The sequence below is a fragment of the Echinops telfairi genome, unplaced genomic scaffold (genome assembly GCF_000313985.2).
Source record: "Echinops telfairi isolate 266 unplaced genomic scaffold, ASM31398v2 ScPeMD7_7429;HRSCAF=8467, whole genome shotgun sequence".
NCBI lineage: Eukaryota > Metazoa > Chordata > Mammalia > Afrosoricida > Tenrecidae > Echinops > Echinops telfairi.
Genome location: NW_022111329.1, coordinates 3,726,653 through 3,748,374, shown reverse-complemented (window position 1 = coordinate 3,748,374; position 21,722 = coordinate 3,726,653). Strand labels below are relative to the sequence as shown.

Sequence of the window (21,722 nt, the reverse complement as noted above, 5' to 3'; positions counted from 1 at the left end):
GTTACATTACCCTTGATCATGCCCTACCAGGCCTCCCACACCCATCTCACCACCAATTTGGATCACTTGTTGTTCCCTTGTCCCTGGGTTTGTTAACACCACTTCCTTCCCCCCCACCTAACCGTCTCCCATGTCCCCAAGAACTGTCAGTCCCGTTGTTTTCTTTTAAATACCTGTTATCCTCCTTGAATGCCTTCCTCAGATAGAAAGTGCCAGAAGCCAGAAAATAATGGTTGTGCCTCTGTCACCTGGGGCATTGCTTGGTATACAGATGCTCCATAAATACTTGTCCTTCCGTTTGCTTCCTGCCACCAAAGGAGTCAGTGCATCAGTCAAATGAAAGAGGTGAAGGAACAGTGTGAAGAGCAGATAGAGGAAGTCACCAAGAAGGGAAATGAAGCCATAGCTCCCAGAGACTCAAATGACAAGAACGAACAAAGTCTGCAGGTAAATTCTCACCTTTTCCTGCCAAAGTGTCCCACGAGGTGTCCTCCCAGCTCTCTGAGGTGCTCCAATCTCTCCTTTGTGGGTTTGGGTCCCTGGATCCCTGGACTGGATTCTGGCTCCAGACCAGAGTATCCATCCATGCTCAGGACTTTACGGGAATTGTTCATTTAACATCACTGTTACCCAGGGAGAGAGCTGCTGTTATTGTTCCTGCCTTGAGAACACTAAGTAAGACCCAAGGAAATGCTTAGGATCTTCGCCCAAGGTTGCACAACTAGTCAGTGGTGATGCTTACCAGGTCTGTTAGGCTGCAAGTCCCATGCTGGCAGCCTCCTCTTGTATAAAGTGGGGCAGTTGATCAAACACAGAATTCTGGGTGGCTTCCTTCCTTCCTCACTTCCTCCCTCCCTCCACATACCAAACAGTTCACCCATGTAAAGTTTACAAGTTTTCATATATTTACCAAATTGTACAATCATCACTACATAAGTTTTAAAACACTTTGATCACCTGAGAAAGAAGCCACTGTGCCTCTTAGCAGTTTTTCTTCATTCCCCCAAGCTTTTCCTTAGATGTCAAATTCACTGTCATCAAGTTGATTCCAACTATGGAGACCCCAGAGGGCAGGGCAGAACTGCCCCCATGTGTTTCCAACACTGTCACTCTTTATGGGAGTAGAAAGCCTCATCTTTCTCCCTCATAGTGGCTGGTGGTTTTAAACTGCTGACCATGTGGGTAGCAGCTCAACACTAGGCCACCAGGGATCCTGGGCAACTGCTGACCTACCTTTTCTCTGTGGGTTTGCCTACTCTAGACAGTCCATGTAAAAGGAATCATATAGTAACTAGTCTTCTGTGACTAGTTTCTTTGACTTAGCATAAAGTTTTAAGGCTCAGTCACATTGTAGAATGTATCAGTACTTTGTACCTTTTTATGGCCAAATAATATTGCATTGTATGGCTATAGCAGGAAAAGATGGAACTTTCTACTTCTGTAAAAATTTAGTCTTGGAAACTGAAGTAGTTTATTGTGCCAACCTGGCCGATAAATGCATATGGGATTAATTGAAGGGCAGAGGGATACATGCATGGCTCAGTGAGCCTAGCCTTTCAAGTTCTCGGGTCTCTTGCTTTCTGATGGTCCCACCAGGGTGCAGCTGCCTTAGCCAGTTCCCCGCTTTAGCTGGCAAGGCTCACTTCCTGCTAGACATCCCCAAGGAAAAGCCACATGGACCTACCCCAATGCAGCCCTGGGTGCTGGAGCAGCTGTGTGGATACCCCTGCTAGCGCTGAGATGTTTACACATTCACGGATTCGGCTTTCCTCCTGCATCATTGTGTCTTGTTTTGTGGGATGGAGGAGGACTTTGTGGATTGGTGTCGGACATATGAGTTAATGGGTTAATGTTTGACTTGAGGTCTTGCGCAGCACTGGGCTGGGATGTTTTCTTGATGTGCACTTAACCTTTATATGAAATTCTCTTATACATGAGTTTCTGTGGATTTGTTTCTCTAAAGTACCCAGACTAACAAAGAAACTTTAGGGCAGTTTGACCCTGTCCTATAGGTTCTCTGTGAGTCGGCATCAGCGCCATGGCAGAGTTTGGCTTTGGTTTGATATGGCTATACTACATTTTGTTTATTCAACTGTCACAGACATTTGAGTTTTCCCTTTCGGTTATAAATAATACTGCTAGAAACATTTGTGTATGTTTTTGTATGGCTACATGTATACCATTCTCTTGGGTATGTACTCCAGATATATTATTAGCAAATATTTTCTCTCATTGTGGGTTATGTTTTTCCTTTCTTAATGTTCATTGAAGCACTAACATTTTAAATTTTGATGGAATTCAGTTTTATCCATTTTTTCTTTTCCTACTTTTTTAGTTTCATATCTAAGAAAGCTTTGCCTAATCTAAGAGCACAAAAGACTTATACCAATGTATTTTTTCCTAAAAGTTTTATAGTTTTATCTCCTACAGTTAGATCTACCATCCTTTTAGAGTTAAATTTTGTATCTGATGTGAGGGAGGGTTATCTCTACATTCCATTTGTCTCAGCACTATTTGTTATAAACATTATTCTTCCTCCCCATTGAATTGTCTTGGCAGTATCCAAAAATCAACTGGCCATAAATCCGAGGTTTCCTTTCTGAATTTTCAATTATATTCAGTTGATCTAGTTTTGATTACTGTAGCTTTATGTTTTTAAATAAAAATTTGTGAGCCTTCAACACACTTTTTTTCCTAGATGGTTTTAGTTAATCCGTAGCTCCTGGAAATTCATGAGTTTTAGGATCAGCTTGTGTCTGTTTCCTCAAAGAAGCCTTCTAGAATTTTTACAGGGATTATGAGTTGGTGGCAGTGGGTTTGGCTTGGTAAAAAGAATCTTTAGATCAATTATGATTACCACCTTAAAAGTATTAGTGTTTTGCAGGCTATGATTATGGGATGTCTTTCCATTTATTTAGGTCTTTATTTTCCTGCAGCATTGTCTTATGTCTCTTTTGTTCTATTTAGTCTGAAATACTTTATTTTTAATACTATTATAAATGGAGTTTTCTTAGTTTCATTTTTTGGTTGTTTATTGCTAGTGTAAGAAGTATAATTTATCTTTTCATATTGATCTTACTAAATTTATTAGTTCTAATAATTTGTGTGGAATCCTTCAGATTTTTATGCATACTATCATTTGCAAATTGGGGTAGCTTTATTATAATTCTTTTCTAATATAGATGCCTTTTAGTTCTTTTACTTGCCTGGTATCTCTGGCAAGAACCTCCAGTATAATGTTAAATAGACGTGGTCAGACCAAGCATACTAATTTTTAATATAAGGGGTAAGCAGTCATTCATTGTACCTTTATGTGTGTAGAGTTTTCACAGATCCCCTTGGCCAGGTTGAGAAAGCTCCCTGGTTCATTTTTCTAACCAAATAATGAAAAGGTGATGGATTTTGTCAAATATTTTTTATTTTTGTCTTTCACTCTTTCTATGCTATATTACACTAAATGATTTTTGGATGTTACGCTAACCATGAATTCCTGGACAAATCCTATTGGGTTGTGGTATATGATCCTTTTATATATTGCTGGATTTATTTTGCTAGTATGTTATTGAGGATTTTAGTGTCAGCTGTTCCATTTCCTTGTTAGTGGCTATTGTTTAGTTTTCTTTTGTCTGATTTTGGTAGTGTGGTAGTTAATAAATGTCATGTCAACTTGATAGAGTGAAGGGGTAGAGTCTAGCCTGTCAATCGGATCACAGCCTGATGGTGCCTCCTTGTGGGCATGGCCTTCTCATAAGGGGGGTCCTGGGAACCTCCCCCTCGCTACCTCTGCTTTACTTTCCTGCTGTGGGATCACTCTTGAGAGCTGCCAGCGACACTGCCATTGGATCCAGAAGACTTTTGCACTCACCGGCCAGTGATGTTTATAAAGTTTGTACACTGTGTGTCTATTTTCATTCACCTCAGAGTATTCCTGATTACGCCTTGTAATTTATTCCGTGACCCATCATGGATTATTTAGGAACATAGTAATTTCCACACTTGTGAATTTCTCAAGTTTCATTCTCTTATTGATGTATCATTTAATTATAGTTAGAGAACATAGTTTCTATGACTTAAGTCTTTATAAGTTTACTGAATTTTGCTTTTATGGCATAAACATCCTGGGGAATTGTCCATGGACGCTTGAAGAGAAGGTGTATTTGCCCTTGGGTCATACTGTGATGCCTGATTGGTTTGTGGGGTTGTTTAAATCTATTTATTGATCTGGTTCATTTTTCTATTTGCTATTGAAAGTACCTTCTGGGTTATCTTCACCCAACCTCAAGTTTCCTGATTTAAGTTCTGCCTATACGACACGGTTAGGTGTGAGACACAGAATGCAGCATTTCCCAGGGTCTCTGTGTTCTCAATTGTCAGATGTGGCGGTTCGTTGTGTCTCCTGGGTTGGTTGCAGTTTGTAATCACAGAGGCCCTGCTGCCATCTTGTGCTCGTGTTTCAGCTCCGAGCCCCCAACAAGCCTCTGGCCAGATCACAGGAATCAGGCCCTCCACAGGCAGAGGAGCCACAAGGGAAAGGAAACATACGCAGCAATGTGGAGCCCCAGACACCAGCCCCCAGCTCTGAAACAGCTTTAGATTTGAAGAAACAAGGTGAGAAGGGTAAACTGAGGCGACCCTTGTATACCCTCCTCAGCAGCAGCGCATGGCTTCCACCTTATCTAAGTAAGCAGACATAGTCTTGCAGGGCACAGCACAGACAGCAGCTCAGGGATAGGGCTGGTGGGTGGCAGGTCAGTGTCTGGGCACCTTGAATTGGGACTACAGGGGCTTAACTGATGGATCCTTATTCCTGTAAACTAAGTGCCTTATCCTTTGGAAACTGTGTAAGGTAGGATCTAGGCTTTGCCTGTATTTGGACATCAATGAAATTTAGGAGAGGGAACCGAGTCCTGCGCTGTTGCCATTTGGTCACTGTCTCCCTGCATACTAGCTCTAAGTCACACACTCAGGAGCACACCTCCTCGCTACAATTATGATTTTTTCTTTTTGGATGCATTATTCCTGGCTCACGGTTTTCAAAATGAGCCTCAGCCACAGAGGCCCAAGCTCACAAAATACATCTGCCCAATTTCTACTGTACTGCATCCTCTGGGGAAGCCCTGAGTAGTCAAGTGCACTCATTGTTTTTACTTTACATTGAGGCCTGTAATGCTACAATGAACTGTTCTGTGCAGAGGAAACCAATGAGATTCAGATGGTCAACGAAGAGGAGACTCAGATCCCAGGGCTGCCGCAGGAGCCAGCCCTGGAGCAGGCCACCAAAGATGACAAGCTCTCAGAGGGAAGAGGTGTCGGGGAAGCTGGAGAACTTGGCCAAACTTCACAGGTGTCAGCTGCCCTGCTGGCAAACCAAGAAAATGCAGAGGATGAGGACCCTGAGCGGGACCAGCTCATAATCCGTGAGGCCCAGGAGGAGGAGGAGGAGCAGGGTGCTGGTGAACGAGGTGGGTGAGAGCCCCAAGCTGCCTGCGACTCCAGCTGCTAGCCCTCAGCCCTGTTCATCTTCTTCCTAAGACAGCAGAAGCCCCACAGATTCTCAGTGACATCAATTTAGGATTTAGTGGTTCCCTTTGATACTTCTCAAGGAGAAGTGCACTCTGACACTTTTGAGGTTCGGAAATATTAACTAGAAATTGAGGAGACTTTCAATTGGGAGAGTTAGCATCAAGGAAGTGTGTTCTCTGGCAGACTGACCACACACCCTAAGTCCTCTTTCATGCAGGGCCAGGTACAAATGTAGATTCTCTGTAAAGCCTGGTGAGTCAGTGAAGGGCTAGGCAGATGGGTTTAACGTATTTTAAGTGACATGTAAGCCCACCTTTCGGGATCAGTTGACATTTGAAAGAAATACAGGAAAGTATGGTAAATAGAGACTCGGAATATTCTGGGATGGATTTTTAACTCTTTCCATCCCAGCTGTGCCAGGAGCAGGGATGTAATGCAACCTGTACCTGGGGTGGTACGTAGCACAGAAGTTGGAGAATTAAACGACAAAGTTGGCAGTTCAAATCCAGCAACTGCTCTGCAGGAAAAAGATGGTACTGTCAACTTCCATAAAGATTTGAAGTCTTCGGAATTCTGTGTAGTAGTACTACTACTCTCTCCTGTAGGTACTATGAGTGGGAATTGACTCGAAGGCAATGAGTTTGGTTTGGGTACTTGTAAACAGATGTAAAATACTCGTTAAACTTTTTAGATGTCTCCTGATCTTAATTTGGAGCTACTATTCTTAAGGATGAATATGGTCATAAGTGAGCTAATTCTGTATGATGGGCAATTTTATCCTTTGGTTCACAGTTAGTGAAATTGAGTCAATTCCATTCACAGTGACCCCATAGGGCAGAGGAGAACTGTCCCTGTGCGTTTCTGAAGCTGGAAATACTTATAGTAGAAAGCTTCATCTTTCTCATTTCAAACTGCTGACTTTGCAGTTAGCAGCCCAATGGGTAACCCACTACACCACCAGGGCTCCTTTATATTACTATGCTTTTCATTCCCTGAAGTAGTGAGTCCTTTCGAAATGCCAATGACAACTAGAAACAAAACTTGTTTTCTTAAAACAATGACACCTTTGAGTTTATCATCTCTTAAAAACTGGGATTTTGGTTTGTTGAGTTTCCAATGTCCAGTAGGAATATGGCCCCTTGTTTAGACTGTATCTTCTATCAAGTAGAGTTGAATTGGAGCATACATGTGCAGAAGACTCATGCATGATATCTGTTTCTACCATTTCCTTCAAGGCAGGAAAAGAGCTACTGATAGATGACCCTCCAGGACCTTGGCACTGGTGTTTCTGTGACATAAGTAGAGAAGTAACATAGCTTATCTATTTTGTGTCTGTGCTGATTATACAGGGAGACACCCACAAAAACGAGATGACTACAACATGGAAGATAATCAGGTCGAATCTAAAATAGACGAGGCAGTCCTTCTGGAGAATAACAAAAGCATAAATGGTAAATACTGTGGTGGGGTCATTTTCATGTTTCTTTTTGTCCTTTATGCCCTTTCCCTGGTTCTTCAATTTGGAACTGACCATACCACGCATGAATCCCAACAGTATTGTTTTAAGTCATCCATCATTTGATGATTTTCTCAGAAGCCTTTGAAAATAGGGCAATGGAGGGAAGGAAAAGGTTGATGTCCAAGATGATAAAGACATTTCAGTGGGTTTTAAGCCCTCACTTATGACTAGAGGGTCTTCCTTTTTTCTTTTGCGTGACATTAGGGACTTTGCAACAGATGGCTAGGTGATTTACTTGGTCACTCTACTTTATCAAGTAGTTCAAATCTGCACCTTGTATTACTTATTCTTTTGACTTTGAAATCAGACTCCAGGCTCATTTATTTGAACTCAGGTTGGACACTTGTGTAGCTGACATTTCTGCATCCCACCAGGAAGCACCTATCAGATTTTCCTGGTCCCAGCAATCCATTTAAAATTTAGAATGCCCTTTGTAACTAGTTAGTAACCAATGAGAGAAGCTTGGAGTTAGGGCTACCCTGCCTTTCATTTAGGAACCTGGCCTAAATCTCATTACCTTGTTGAAAAGTGGTAATTTTACCAGTTCTGTCATCCCCACAGTTTGAGCTGGAATGATTTTTAATGCTCTCCTAGCACCACTCCTGTCCCCATTGAATTCATTCTTCTATTGCATTCTTGGCATTTTTAAGACATCTTATTATATGTTAGGGAGGTAACTCTTGTGATACAAGTTGTAAACACTTTCTGCCACTTTGCCTTTGTTTTTTACCTATGTAGGATTCTTCTTTCTGGCCATGCAGATTAGGGGAGAAAAAGGTTCTTTTAATTGTTTCAGGATATTGATGCAAAGTTGGATTTTTCCACATCTCATATTAAAGGAATGTTTTCATCTATATGCTTTCCATTTTTTCTTTTAGTAAAACACACGGCTTCCACAATGGATGGATGTATGGATGTATGGATTGTGTTAAGAGTTATATGAGCCCCCAATAAAATTATTTTTTAAAGGAAAAAAAATACCAAAAAACACAGCTTCAGAAAACCACAGTGCTTTGCTGCTGCCTCCTTAGTCAAGAAATAGAACTAGACTCCAGAGACCCTCGTGCATCCCATGTGAAGGCCACCTACAGTCAATGCCTTATGTTTCTTTATGGGTTTGTCACCCAGGAGGGCATCTGTGGACAGTTCAGCCTTGTCTATTAATTTGATCCCCTTAATCTTCCAGTTTCCTCCATCCAGTCATTCTTTTCTTTCCAGCCAACGAGTCCAAGCTGTTTGGTCTGTCGTTCCCCACAGGCTGGCTAGTACTGAATATTTATGGTGTAGTTTAAATGTTTCTGTATCCTGCAAAATTGCAGCTGGGTCCAGAGACTTCGGTTCAGGCTCAAGTCTGGCGTGTTCTTTCTTCAAAGGCACTGAATAACTGGTCTCTTATTGTGATGTTGAAAGTGCCAGATTGTTAGGTGTCCCTGGTGGTGCAAAAGGTTAAGTACCTAAGCAGTAACCCAAGGCTGGTAATCTGAACCTATCCAGAAGCACTTCAGAAGACAGGCCTGGTGATCTGCCTTTAAAAGGTAACAGCTTTGAAAACCCTTTGGAGCAATTCTACTCTGCACATATGGGGTTTCTCTAAGTCAGAATGGAGCCAATGGCAATTAATAATTGTATATTTTCCTTTTCATTTGTCTACACAAATTATCTTTTTTAAGACACCTTACCTACTTTTTGTCACCAAGTGGTATTCACGTTTAAGAGTGACAGTATCAAAGGTTGGGTCTCCTTGCCATTTATGAGTTTCCATCATAATGAATTATTTAGCCTCTGAAGGTCGCCATTTAGAAAAAAAATATTTTTGATATGTTTCAAGTTTTATTATCCTTTTGATCCCTCAAACAACCCCTTTCTTTAGCCAGTGGAATTCCCCCCACTTTGTGTTGTAGGTAAATACTTACCCAACAAGTTAGATATTCTCTAACAATTTTTACACAAATTGTTCCATGCTATTAGTTGCAATTTCTACATTGTGTCAATTTCCATTGTTTCTTTCTTTCCTTCCCGCCTAACCTTTTCACATTTGCTTTTGGGTGAATGTTGACCATTTGATCTAATTGTCTAAGGGAGCACATTCCTTATCCGTGATACTGTTATAAGTGAAACATAGTACTTAACTGAAAGGTGACCTGCAGAAATAGTTTAAATCCCACTTTTTTTTTTAATCCCACATTTAAAGAGTAATTTAGGATGATAGTTTTGGGCATTCCCCTATTTCAGTTGATCCAATAGATCTGGCCTTTTTCAGGAGTTTAGGGTTTTTACCTTTCACTTCCATTTTATCCAGGACCCTCTGTTGTCTCACTGGTCGGAACTATTTGGTAGTGGTAAGTGGGCACCACCTAAAGCCCTGTGAATTAGTTCCCCCTCACTTAGCAGTTTCCCTGTGTCTACCTGGAAAGGAGTCTTTATTCCTGTCGGGAATCCATGGGGTTTGGGCTTTGTCAGCTTGCTTCCCCGAACAGGCAACATTGGGCCAGCATGCCTCCAGGTATGTACTGTTGGTCTGGAGGTTGTTCTCAGCTATATTGATGCTTTTTCTTTCCTGTTTTCTTTCTACAATGTCTATCTTTAACTGCTTTGACAGATTTCTTCAGGGATTGTTATCTAGTTTTGTTATAAATGTACATGGTTTTCAGGTTTACTGGCATGTTTTAGGTAGGTATTCTGAGATTAAAAACTGCCACTGTTGCTACTATTGTTCCAGAATATTCCTCTGCTTTCAAACTTGCATTTAGATCTGATTCTGTTGAAGTTTATGTGGGTGTATGGCCTGAAGTGCTAAAACCCAATTTTGACTTTTTAAAAAGGGCAATCCAGTGGACCCTGCCACTATCTCAAACCACCACCTGAATGCCAGTGTTTTGAAATGCTACCTTTCATAAATATTAAATGCCCCTATGTACTTGTTTCTATTTTGGGGACTTTCTGCTGGATTTCTCTTATCAATCCATATTATACCACATTGTTTCAAGTATGCTAGCTTCCCTTAGTATCTGACAAGGCTGGTCCCTCTGGGAAATCCCAGTCACATCACTTTTTCACAGTTATTCCTTTTTGATGAGTAGAATTGGGTTAGACCTTCTCATTCTTTAATTTTTGCCTTTCTGGGCTGCATTCAGGATAATTTTTAAGCATCTTTGTTTTGTAGCATATTGTTGCCATATATATGGTCTTTTAAAAAATATCTTGTCCTTGATTAGGAATTCAGTTCCACATTATACTATCTTCGTGAAACGTAAGCCACACGAAACCTGCTCTGGCTGATCTCCAACTGTTTTTAACATTAAAATGTGTGTGAATGTTTTTCCTTTGTTTTAGGTAATGCTGAAGATATAAAGATACACCATAAATTTACTTGATGTGCATGAAAAGATGAATCACACTGTATGAGTCAAAAAGGAATCACAGTTTGCATCAACATTAAACAGAGATGACAAAAAATTCATGGGGAATCTGACATGCAAAGTAGAAGTTGTAACACATCTAAAGATGATTATTCTGGAGTTTTAGTATGTACCTTATGTGGGGAAAATCGGGTTGTCTTTTACACTTTTTAGGGATTTCAAAGTGTCAAAATATGTCAAGTTTTTGACTAATAGGCATTTCATGAAAAGATCAACATCAAAAGAACAAAGGGAACACAAGGTCTACTTCAAGTATGGCGACAGTGGTCGTTTATTCTGGAACAGAACAAATACACAAAGGCCTGCAGGGAGAGTCCAGATCTGATGGTGAGGAGCCACCGCCCTCACAGACCTTCTTCAGCCCCTCTTAAATTCTCTCCTTGAGTTAAGGCCATCCGGTCAGTTCTGCCTCATAACTACCCTACAAACAACTGAACGAAACACTGCACTGTCCTGCTTGGTACCAGCCTGTTGTTTCTGGTCTCACTGATAAAGACTGAATGTTGCTTCCTAACCTTGTGCACTCCTTAATCTGACAGTCAATTGCCTGGAATACAGACAATGAACAAATGTATCACTAGCAAGAGATTTAACATAGATGCTGTTTTGTGTGAGTTCCTAAAAAGACTTCTCGTATGATGACTTTTCTTACCCTTAATGTACAAAACATTTTTAAGTGACTTGTGATTTTTAAACATTGGTGGTCTACACATGCTTTGCTTAATATGGGTGGACAAAACAAAAATTTTTGATAATAAGAATATATTACAAAGAGTCGTGAGTCAACTTCTGACACTAGAGAGGTCCGGCTGGCAGCAATGGTGCTGCCAAGCGGCAACAGAGCCCAGTGAGGCAGGCACAGCCTGGCAGAGACAGGTTTCATTACAAAACAAAGTTTAACTGATGCTACTGAAAGATAGCTAAGTGTTACAAGTAGGGACAGTTGAGAGAGGCAGGAGAAATGCAGTAACAGGTATGCATCCCTTAATGTCCATAACACGCTCTATGACACATGATGTGGATGCTGTGTGACCACTACCTTACACATAGTACATATATTTGACATGTCTAAGTGACCTCTTTGCAGGTGGCTCTGGCCCTCCCTTAGCATTTAAGAACCTCGGTGCTTGCAAGCTTGAACCATCCCCACAGGCACCTGTGGCAGGGCTCACACCAGATCCGTTTCAGCTTGGTTGCCACTAAGACGCAGGAGCTGCTTGGTTCCGCAGTAACACGGAGCTGAGCCATGGCTGCTGTGAAGCTGCAAACAATGCTGACCTCCACTTCCTGGCACCCTCCCAACAAAGTCTCTCCTTTTGTCTATTGCGGTGTATCTACAGTTTTTGTCAGAGTTTACATTTAGCCACAGCAGACTCACTAAAAAAAAGGTTTGAGAAAAGAACTCACATTGGTAGCAGTGCCATGTTGGACTTGACTTGGTTTGATATTAAAAAGGGTTTCTAATACCAGCTCTTGCTTGTAAATGACTGCAGTACTGTTCATGATGTGCTGCCAGGATCTCCAAAGGGTGGGAGGCAGTGGCAGCTCCTATAAAATGCTTAGATTAATAGAATTTCAATCTGCAGGGGGCCTCAGAGGTCTTTCGGCATAGCCCCACCTCTTTTAAGGGAGGACACTGGGGCCCAAAGGTTATGTAACTTACAGGGGCTAGGTATGGGGTGTGGTGTCTGTGTGTGCACACAGGTGTGTGCTGACATATTGCATTCATATTGTGAATTCAAACTGTAATGTATTTTTACTCAATTACTGAGATTATACGTTTCCACTCACAAAAGGAAACTAAAAGGTGTAAAAGCAGCTTTATAATATTCATATCATTTTCTAACCTTCCTTTATGTATTAATAGTAGGATATGAATCTTGTCTTGTTTTCTCAATTAGCAAAACCTTTACTTAGAGAAGTTTAATGCATGCAGAGTGGCTGAGAAAAGCTCCTTGACTTTCTTTTTACAGCTATACCTTCATTCCTTAAACATCTCTAAAGAATCCACATTTGAACTGTGAACTAAGGATAGCCATTCACCTTTTAACTCGCTGTTTTAAAAATAAAGCAAATAAATCCATGTAACAATCATCAAAGATATCAAAACATGGACCTTGGTCTGTAAGTTTCACCCAAAGTTAAGTCAGCTATCTTTTATTAAAATTAAAACCAACTTTTAGTAAGCATGAAATATCTATTTCATTAACACATTCCTATGTACTTCAAATGGTATGTAGACAGGAGTGATGAAATTATTTGGTTTTGTCCACCACTTCCCTCCACCCCCACCCCCAATAAGATTACATATGGACTAAGTAAACTTGGTTAAGATTTCATAGCCTAATTGTACTTTTGTGATGAAATTTTATGAGTAAACCACTGCTTACTATTAAGTCAGTAAGATACATTAAATAACCAGAATGATTTTGTTTTGTTACCATTTGTAGTAACTGGTTTTATACTCACAGAACATGGGAAAGGTGGAATACAACTATGAATGGTCATTAAGGTCCAGTGGAACTGTCTACACTTTGACCTTAAAGGTTTTTAATTATGATAGTGGCACTGATCACTTGCCTTTGAAATGAACTATAGAAAAGATAAATTTATAAATTTATTTCCATTAAACTGTGTATTAATTTTTTTTTCATGATCAGACTTTGGAAGTATTTTAGGGTGAAAGTTGGGGGAATGGCTTAATTATCTATTGAAGTGTTTGTACGTTTTTTGTGTTGAGGGCAAAACTTTTAAATATACAAGGGACAGTGATTTAGTGCACTTTACAATGTGCCCCTTGTATATTTAAAAACCTGATAAAATTCTAGCTCTGTACATTGAAGGATTACTTGATGTCTCTTTTTTTACTTTAGAAAATTGGATTTTATGGATTCATGATTAACCTTAAAATATTGTTAATAATTTTTTTAAAGTAAAATGTGTATTATTACATCTGGTAAAGTTAAATGACTTGACATATTCTCATCTTAAGTTAGAAAAGTATATAAACTTCAAATACCAAACCTTCTATAAAGTGAGGTCCTACACCTAATCCGTTTGAAACAAATGCTCATTTCTTCATCTTTACTCTTAAGTAGGAGACAATTCTACCACTCTTAACCAGTCAAAACCCTCATTTAACTGGCAGAGATCATACCATGCATGCTTCAATATTTTATATCCCACAAAGACTCTTATCCTTTAATGGATGCGTGGCAAATATTTGCGAAGTCCAAATACGTGTAAGTGATTGTGACTGATGACACATGTGGTCCTAGTTACAGCTTAATTTTCCACATAACTAAGGTTTGCCTTTTAGCTCCCTTTACGAGATCACAGCCAGATTCAGACGAACAAAAAGAAAGCACAGTTTTGATAATTACATATGCTATTACAGTTTTTGCTTGTCCGATGCCAAAAGGTTAATATGCAGACCCTTTTTGTTCCTAGGAAAACCCACTCCTAACAAATTGCCTGGAGGCTCCACCATATCAGGACACCAAGAACAAATGATAAGACAGTAGTTATCAAAGATAATGTTAATATTCTACATCAGTGGTTCTCAACCTTCCTAATGCCATGACCCTTTAATACAGTTCCTCATGCTGTGGTGACCCCCCTACCATAAAATTATTTTCATTGTTACTTTATAACTAATTTTGCTACTGTTATAAATTGGGCAACCCCTGTGAAAGGTTCGTTCAACTCCCAAAGGGGTCGTGACCCACAGGTTGAGAACCGCTATTCTACTTTGTACAGTTGTAATGTGATGTTGCTACACCATAACAATCAGGGCCTTAAAAGTTTGTGAGCAGTAATCTAAAGTACAACTATTGAACGAAGAGTGATGAAGAGCATCAAAAGGCATGGAAGCAATTAGTCCAGCTAGACTAATTATAATTAGTTAGACCATACAAACATCAATCTATACAACTTTGAAACCAGAAGAACAAGCACTAATCAATGCTCTGAAAAGAATCACATTTGAAGGTCGCCAAAATATTAGGCTTCCTGATCAGATAAAGATTTGTAGAAAATCCTAAGACTGAGTACAGCCCTTAGATACCCCTAAAGGTTCGGGACTGAACTTGCCTTCCATGTTAGAATCAATCATCCATTTAGACCAAAAGGGGAACATTCACCCCAGGACAAAGCTCAGTGGGTTAGAAAAGGAAGAGGAATGGAAATAGGAAATGGAAGAAATGGGAAAAGTGGTATTACACTGATGGGATTGCAACTGAATCCGAAGTATATGAATTGTACATAAAACTCATGATCTGCTTGGCAAGCCACCTAATTCACAAAAAAGTTAAGAAAGGATATAACCTTGATGCACACCTTTTCTTAAAAAAGAAAAACAAATGGGTAGTGGGGTAGCAAAAAGCCTAGGTGTTTCTATAGCAGACCCAGACCTGTTTACTCAGTAACATCCATAGCATTCACAGTAGGGCACACAATCAGACAAACAGGCTACAAAAAAAAAAAAAAGACGGGTTAGCTGCTTTAAAATAGTTCTAGAAAAAAATCTATCAGTATCAAGTTTGCAAGAAATGTGTCAGATCAAGAGTTAATGCAGTTAGAACCCAGAATCCTCCTAACATATTGTTACTTGTAGCTAAATTGGTTCATTCTATCAAGGGAATGGAGCACCGCCTAGTCTTGCATCTGCCATCTTCATGAACTCTGTTTGAATCCATAGTCACAGCTATTCTATCTCATTGAGATTTTCCCTCCTTTTCCAAGTATGATGTCCTTTTCTAGCAATTGGTCTTTCCTGGTGATGTAGGCCAAGGTAAGTAGGTCAAAAATCTTGCTTCTAAGGAGTAGTCTGTGTTTTTGTATTTCTCCCAAGACTCATTTGTTCATTCTTTTGGCATCCACAGTACATCCACTATTCCTTGCTCATACCACAACTGGAATATATCAACCCCTGCAGGGTCTTCCTTTCTCACCATGCAACTTTTGCAGGATTATGAGGTGACCAAAAAGAGCATGGATGGGTGAGGGGGGCACCTCAGTCATCAAAGTCATGCCTTTCCTTTTTAAAAGCTTTTAAAAAGTGTTTACAGCAGATGTGTTCAATGAAATAATGTTGCTTGATTTCTTAACTGCTACTTTTTACTACAAACCAAAGATAAAATTGTTGCTAGTCTTAGGCCAAGTCCCCAAAGCCAATTTAAAGATCAGTGGAGGACCCAGGAAGTTGGACAGCTGCAGTAGTGGCACTGAAAGAGAACACCATACCTGACTGGGAGAAGAATGAGCAGAGGGTGGGGATGGTCGTTGGCAGTGGGCACTTGTAGGGATGGGTGGATATGGTCCCTTTCACAAAGCCACAGCGTATTTTGGGGAACAGCTTTCTCTCATCTGAAAATGTTTTCTAGGTTAAAATGTAGGAAATAAAGGAACACACCACTTTTAAATCTAGACTTTAAAATTAATGATCTGTCTATTCCTACTTTTTGAAAGTCACTACTAGCAAACAAAATTAGTAATCTTATTTTTTTAAAGTATCTAAAGTAACAGTAAAAGACTATTTTTAAAAATTTATATTCTTATAGATACCCATCTTTATATTATGACATAAAACCACAATCCCAATGTAACCTAACCTCCCTTTAGCTCAGAGTCCTCGCAGAAGCCCCTTTAAAATATTTTTACCAAAATCCCATACAAATGTTAAACTCTTTAACTGCAATCTTCTTTTGGAGCTTCTCAAATCAGTTTCTGAACAAGCACCTTCAATTCTTTATATGTCTTGATAGTGTTCTCAATTTTCATCTCCAGCAGTGCATTTTTGTCAAGAAATTTATTAACCTTTACAAACACTATTTCCACTCCATCGTTCATAAAAAATGATTTATGATTAAATCTGTAATAAAACCATATAACGTCCATCAATGCATCCACTAAGACCAGCTTCATCTATGGAATATAATAAACCACTTTAAAACAGCAGTTTCATTCATGTCATGTAAGGCTGTCACATTAAAAACATTCCTCATAATGAGTTGTTATCCGCAAAATCCATTTCTTTTCACGTTATGTGGCAAGACTGATGGATGTATGCTCTGAAAGGAATCTGCAATTAGGTTCTAACCCTTTATGATCCATTGTACAGTCTCTCAAACAAGTTTCACAACAGGAAAATATTTGTGGGCAGAGAAATCAAATTCAGGAGGAACCTGTAAAGAAAATCAGAAAATTTCTTTATATACTTTTAGACAGTAGACAAAAATTTTGGTTTCTTGTGTTTTTTGAGAATACCAAAAATCAAACTCGCTGTCATCAAGCCAATGCTGACTCATAGTGATCGAGTGTGTTTCCAAACTGTAACTGTTTACAGGCGTAGAAAGCCAGTCTTCCTCCCAAGAGCTGCTGGTGATTTCAAACTGCCAACCATGCGGACTGCGGCCCAACATGTAACCGCTACACCCCCAGGGCTCCTTTTTCAAGAAGAGGTAGCACAAAAGAGACCCAATAGTGATCACCAGTAAATGACAAAAAGTTAGGAAGTAACCTAGCAGGGAAAAGCCCATCAGTTTATCTCTGGTTTAAAGAGGTTAGTAGCAAACATGCTGACCAGCTGTTTTATATCTTCACCAAAAAGTTGAGGGGAAATGGAAAATAATTCAATTAGATCTTGCACCAACAACCCATTTCGTTCCGGGGTCACTGACAGTACTAAGTAATGCCAATGAAAGTCACGATAGACAAGGAGAAAACAAGGGTAAACAAAGGGATGGGGAATCCACTGGCAAAGCCATCAAAAATGCCTCAGTGGCTGGCTTCTTACTGCACAGGCAGTAAATACTAAAAGGTACTGTTCTACTTTGCAGGGAAAGCTTACAGCTCTCATTTCCTGAGCCCTTAAAACAGAAAAAAAGTTCTTAATTACTGAACCTTCCAAAGAACAAATGAATATAAATACCTTTCCCCGAAATTTGGGTTTTTTAAAATCCTCAAGTCATTCTGTAATTTATGGAGCAAGGAAGGAGAAAAGGGCAGACTTTTAAAATCAACTAAATCTATAAATTTCAAGGCAAAATAATAAGCTGTAGTTGATTTGTTTTCTGTATGCTAAATCTCAGGATGATTTTTAATTAACATTCTTTTGGGGTAATAATATTTATGCATCTTAGTGGAGAAATATGTGAAAATGTTATTAATTTAAAGGCCATTTCTTTTCCCCATAATATACTTACCTTAGATTCCTTTTTATGCCCTCCTGCCAATAACTTCATAACCACAAAGTTGGGTTTGGCAACCTTTAATATTCTACTGACCTAAACAAATGAGCAACATTAAGCTATCAAAACAAAATGCATATTCATCACTTGAATCTATTATATTTAAAGGTACTAATAGGAATTTTGCACAACTAAATTTGCTGAACTAAAACAGTTTAAAATTATGAACAAACATCATACTTGTTGTAATGCAAAACTAATCAATTCTGAACACTAGAAAGGGCTGCTATATCGTAATCTAATTAGCAAAGTATTAAGAGCATGAGCTCAGGAGTTGCTATTTCAAATTTCACCTTTGCCTTCTACTAGCTGTGAAAATTCAGTAAAAATCCCTACCCTTTTTCTCCTCTTTTACCTTCGAAAATTGGAATCATAATGCTACTCTTTACTTTGGATCATAATTCACTTTTACCTTTAAATCATAATTTTAGTCACCCTCAATGATTTATTGTGAGGATTAAGAGCTCTGAGTCTTGCCTGGCAAGTAGTAATTATCCTTTAAATGTTAACTAGTATTTCTGGCTACTACCATGTAAGAGACTTCATTTGAACACATGAATAACAATGGAATAGCTGTTACTTCTTTTTAAGAATGAATTATGTAAAATTTGAAAAGTTCATGCTGTGTTCTTATTGACCTGTCTGGAAATAACACAAGTTCAAGACCTCTCCTCTTGAACACCAGACCCCATAGCCAACTGCCTAGATGATACCTCTACTTGGACACCCACCAGGCACCTCAAATTTAAGCATGTCCAAACGCAGCTCCTGACCATGCCACTCCCCACCCACCGTCCCCTCCCCCTCTTCCCACCCAATTTAATGCCTCTATAGCTGCTCAGGTCAAAATCCTATGACTCTTCGTTCTCTTTCACACCTCACCCTCACTGCATCTGCCAATCCTGATGACTTTAAAGCACATTGAAAAACAAAACTCATTGCCACTGAGCTGATTCTACCTCAAAGCACATGTAAATGCTCACCACATCCTACTGAAGATTACTCACTCCCCTGCTTCCACCAGCCACTCTATATATTTTCAATACAGTGGTCAAAACTAACTCACTGTACATCTTTAAGGGAGTAGATTCATCTTTCTCTTAAGGTGCAACTGGTGGTTTCGAACCGCTGACTTTGAAGCCAGCTGCTCATCACAGAGCTCACTATACTACCAGTATTCCTTACAGTGGTCAAAACCGTCTTTTAAAACAGATGAGATTGGGTCACACTTCTGCTTCTGCTCAAAACCCTCCAGTAGTTTACCCCCTTACCCAGAAATACACCTGGTGTGATCCAGCCTTGTTACCACGCTAACCTCATCTTCCACTTGCCTGATGTATTCTATCTACATCAGGCTCTAGCTGTCTTGTGAAGAGAAATTACTTGTGGTTCTTCTATCCACTTCTCTAAAATTCTCACCAAATGACTGGGTGGGGCCATGCTTCATCAACCCTGAAGATCACTACATTACAGTACATAAAAATCATCCTTGTTCTTCCTACTTAGGAGCTCTGTTGATACACACAGGTTTCCCTCAGTATTTTGCAATTATAAACATTGCTGCAAAGAATACTCTTGAATATTTACCATTCTCCCCACCCACCACATGTGCACAAGTACACAAAAGCAAACATTTCAGCACAAGTGTTGAGTCTAAGCACTTGTGGTTTTGATAGAAAATGATAAATTAACCTTCTATGAAAGCTGTATCAAGATGTATTCCCCAACATCGTATGCATATCCAAGGTTAACGTTTATTTACAGAATATATTTCCAGAAAATTAGGCATACAGCAAATTAAGGACTAACAAAAGCCCAAAACTTAGTTTTCACTTCCTGTGAAGAATGGCCAGATCATTTTTCAGATATAAGAACTATTGGGGGGAGGGGGGAAGGGGGGCTAAAATGAGGAGCAAATGTTTTGAGGATGAGAGAACGAATGTACAAATGTGCTTTACACAACTGATGTATGTATGGGTTGTGGTAAGAGTTGTATGAGCCCCTAATAAAATGATTTAAAAAAAAAAAGAATTATGTAACTATAAAAACCATACACACTGCCATTGAGTCAATGCCAACATAGCAACCCTAGAGGGCAGAGTAGAACTGCTTCTGGAAGCTCCCAAGACTGTGTAGGAGAGTAGAAAGCCCCATCTTTCTCCCATGGACCAGCTGGTGGTTTTGAGCTGCTGACCTGGACAATCTCAGTCCAATGAGTAACCAGCACACCATCCGGGCTCCCTATATAACTCTATCTCCTACATATAATGAACTATAGATTTAAATGTTAATATTCTGATGTATGGATCAGTCTCGAACAGGTTGACAAACTGTAGTTTTGAGCCATATGCAGCTCTTTTGGTACATACATGTGGCTCTGAAGTAAAAATTCAAAATGAAAATAACACCATCATAGTTATACAATTTGTAAAAGTTATTATTCAGGTAGTGGTGATTTGTTTGTACACTTTATTTCTGGCTCTCAAATAATTTCTGAATTACTGTGAGGGACAGGATTGGCTCTTCTACCTCAAAAATTTGCCAACCTTTGGTCTAGAATCAGTTTCCCAAACTTATTTGTCCTACCCCCAACTTTTCAGAAACAAAATTACCCAATGACAAATTAATTACCCTGGCAATTAAAAACATTTGTACTATAGTCTAGGATCCAGGATAAAGTGTAGGTTTCAGCTTTTGCAGCCCCCACTGGATATCACCCACTTTAAGAAACATGGGTCTAGAACCTATGTCCATTGTTCGCACTCACTCCGTGGTTTCAGTCTTAAGTTCTTTTTCCACTGAATTCTAAATTTACACAAACAAGATATTTACATCACTTATCTCAAAAAACAATTTAAGTTAAACTTCGTAATTAAATAAAGCATTTTTCCAAGTATTATTTGTGAACCCCTTCTTACCTCCTGGTCTGGGTTCGGGATATTTTCCAGTATCATTTTTGCCTGCTGAAAGTGCTTACTAGCAGCCACATAGAGTTCTGGGGACTGAGGAGGAGGGCTATATTTATTGAGGTCAGACATTTCCTAAAAAGAAATGGGAAATATTAATTGAAACATATGCGATTTTTTAAAAAGTTCTAAAATTCTTAATTATCAACCAATTCTACATTGATTATTTATTCATATACACGGGAACTTTAAAAAGCTTATAGCAAATTTCCTTACTATCTAATTCCACTTTTCCTTGAACTTTTTGAAGTCCCCTTAATACTGTGATGAAAGTTCAGCACATCTCCTTTTCTAATTTTTTCCTATGTAATATTCAATTCTCAATCCCCACACACTAACTCATATTATTCTAAAACTCTTAAGTATCTGACTTTTAAAGTATGATAATATAATAAGACGTGGGGGTGGAGAGGAAGAAACTAATTTTTATACTATTTACATAGTTTATTACCTTGTTCCACTAGTCCAGTAAATGAATGAAATTTTACTATAATGTAATTATTTCAAAAAACAGCTCACCTTAAACTGTAGATAGTGCACTGGTGGTGGTGTCATTACACTGTTGAAAGGGGCAAACCTGTGTTCATATCGGACTTGCTCACTATCAAGCTCAAACTTTGGTTTTCGTACTTTGCCATCCATATCAAATGCCACCATGGTCTAAAGGAGAAAGCATGGGAATGAAACAGATGGCATCATTATGCAAAAGCATGTATCTTCATTATGATAGACTTAAAAAAAGAAACTGATTCACGTAAAGCTGAAACAACTCAGAAATCAGAAGAGAAAAACTGGTTTGCTACTGGGCTGTGATTTGCAAGAACGGGGTTTTCTACTCCTGTAAACAGTCCCAGAAACTCAAAGAAGCAGTTCCACCTTGTCCTATAGCAGTGGTTCTCAACCTTCCTAATGCCACAGCCCTTTAATACAGTTCCTCATGTTGTGGTGACCTCCAACCATAAAATTATTTTCATTGATACTTCATAACTGTAATTTTGTTACATTATGAATCAGGCGACCGCTGTGAAAGGGTCATTCGACCGGC

The 21,722-nt window shown here is 39.3% G+C and overlaps 2 protein-coding genes across 13 annotated transcripts in view; one reads left to right on the top strand and one right to left on the bottom strand.

Moving 5' to 3' along the window:
• GOLM1 (golgi membrane protein 1) overlaps nucleotides 1-13,092 on the top strand; it is a 111,436-nt gene extending 98,344 nt beyond the window's left edge. For 2 of the 3 annotated variants that reach the window (XM_045298617.1, XM_045298615.1), the window contains 4 exons: nucleotides 318-447; nucleotides 4,458-4,608; nucleotides 5,193-5,462; nucleotides 6,873-7,896. In XM_045298617.1, coding sequence (XP_045154552.1) covers nucleotides 318-447; nucleotides 4,458-4,608; nucleotides 5,193-5,462; nucleotides 6,873-7,105 — 784 coding nt within the window. In that variant the 3' untranslated portion in view covers nucleotides 7,106-7,896. Of the gene's footprint in view, nucleotides 1-317; nucleotides 448-4,457; nucleotides 4,609-5,192; nucleotides 5,463-6,872; nucleotides 7,897-10,375 lie in introns of those variants that run through there. The other variant, XM_045298616.1, reaches the window with a different exon arrangement.
• A 3,159-nt stretch (nucleotides 13,093-16,251) lies between these two features.
• The window catches only part of NAA35 (N-alpha-acetyltransferase 35, NatC auxiliary subunit), a 109,550-nt gene continuing 104,079 nt past the window's right edge, over nucleotides 16,252-21,722 (bottom strand). For all 10 annotated transcript variants that reach the window (XM_045298636.1, XM_045298638.1, XM_045298639.1 and 7 more), the window contains 4 exons: nucleotides 21,197-21,337; nucleotides 20,630-20,752; nucleotides 17,667-17,747; nucleotides 16,252-16,646 (listed from right to left, as the gene is read on the bottom strand). In XM_045298636.1, the coding sequence (XP_045154571.1) occupies nucleotides 16,587-16,646; nucleotides 17,667-17,747; nucleotides 20,630-20,752; nucleotides 21,197-21,337 (405 nt within the window). In that variant the 3' untranslated portion in view covers nucleotides 16,252-16,586. The remainder of the gene's footprint in view (nucleotides 16,647-17,666; nucleotides 17,748-20,629; nucleotides 20,753-21,196; nucleotides 21,338-21,722) is intronic.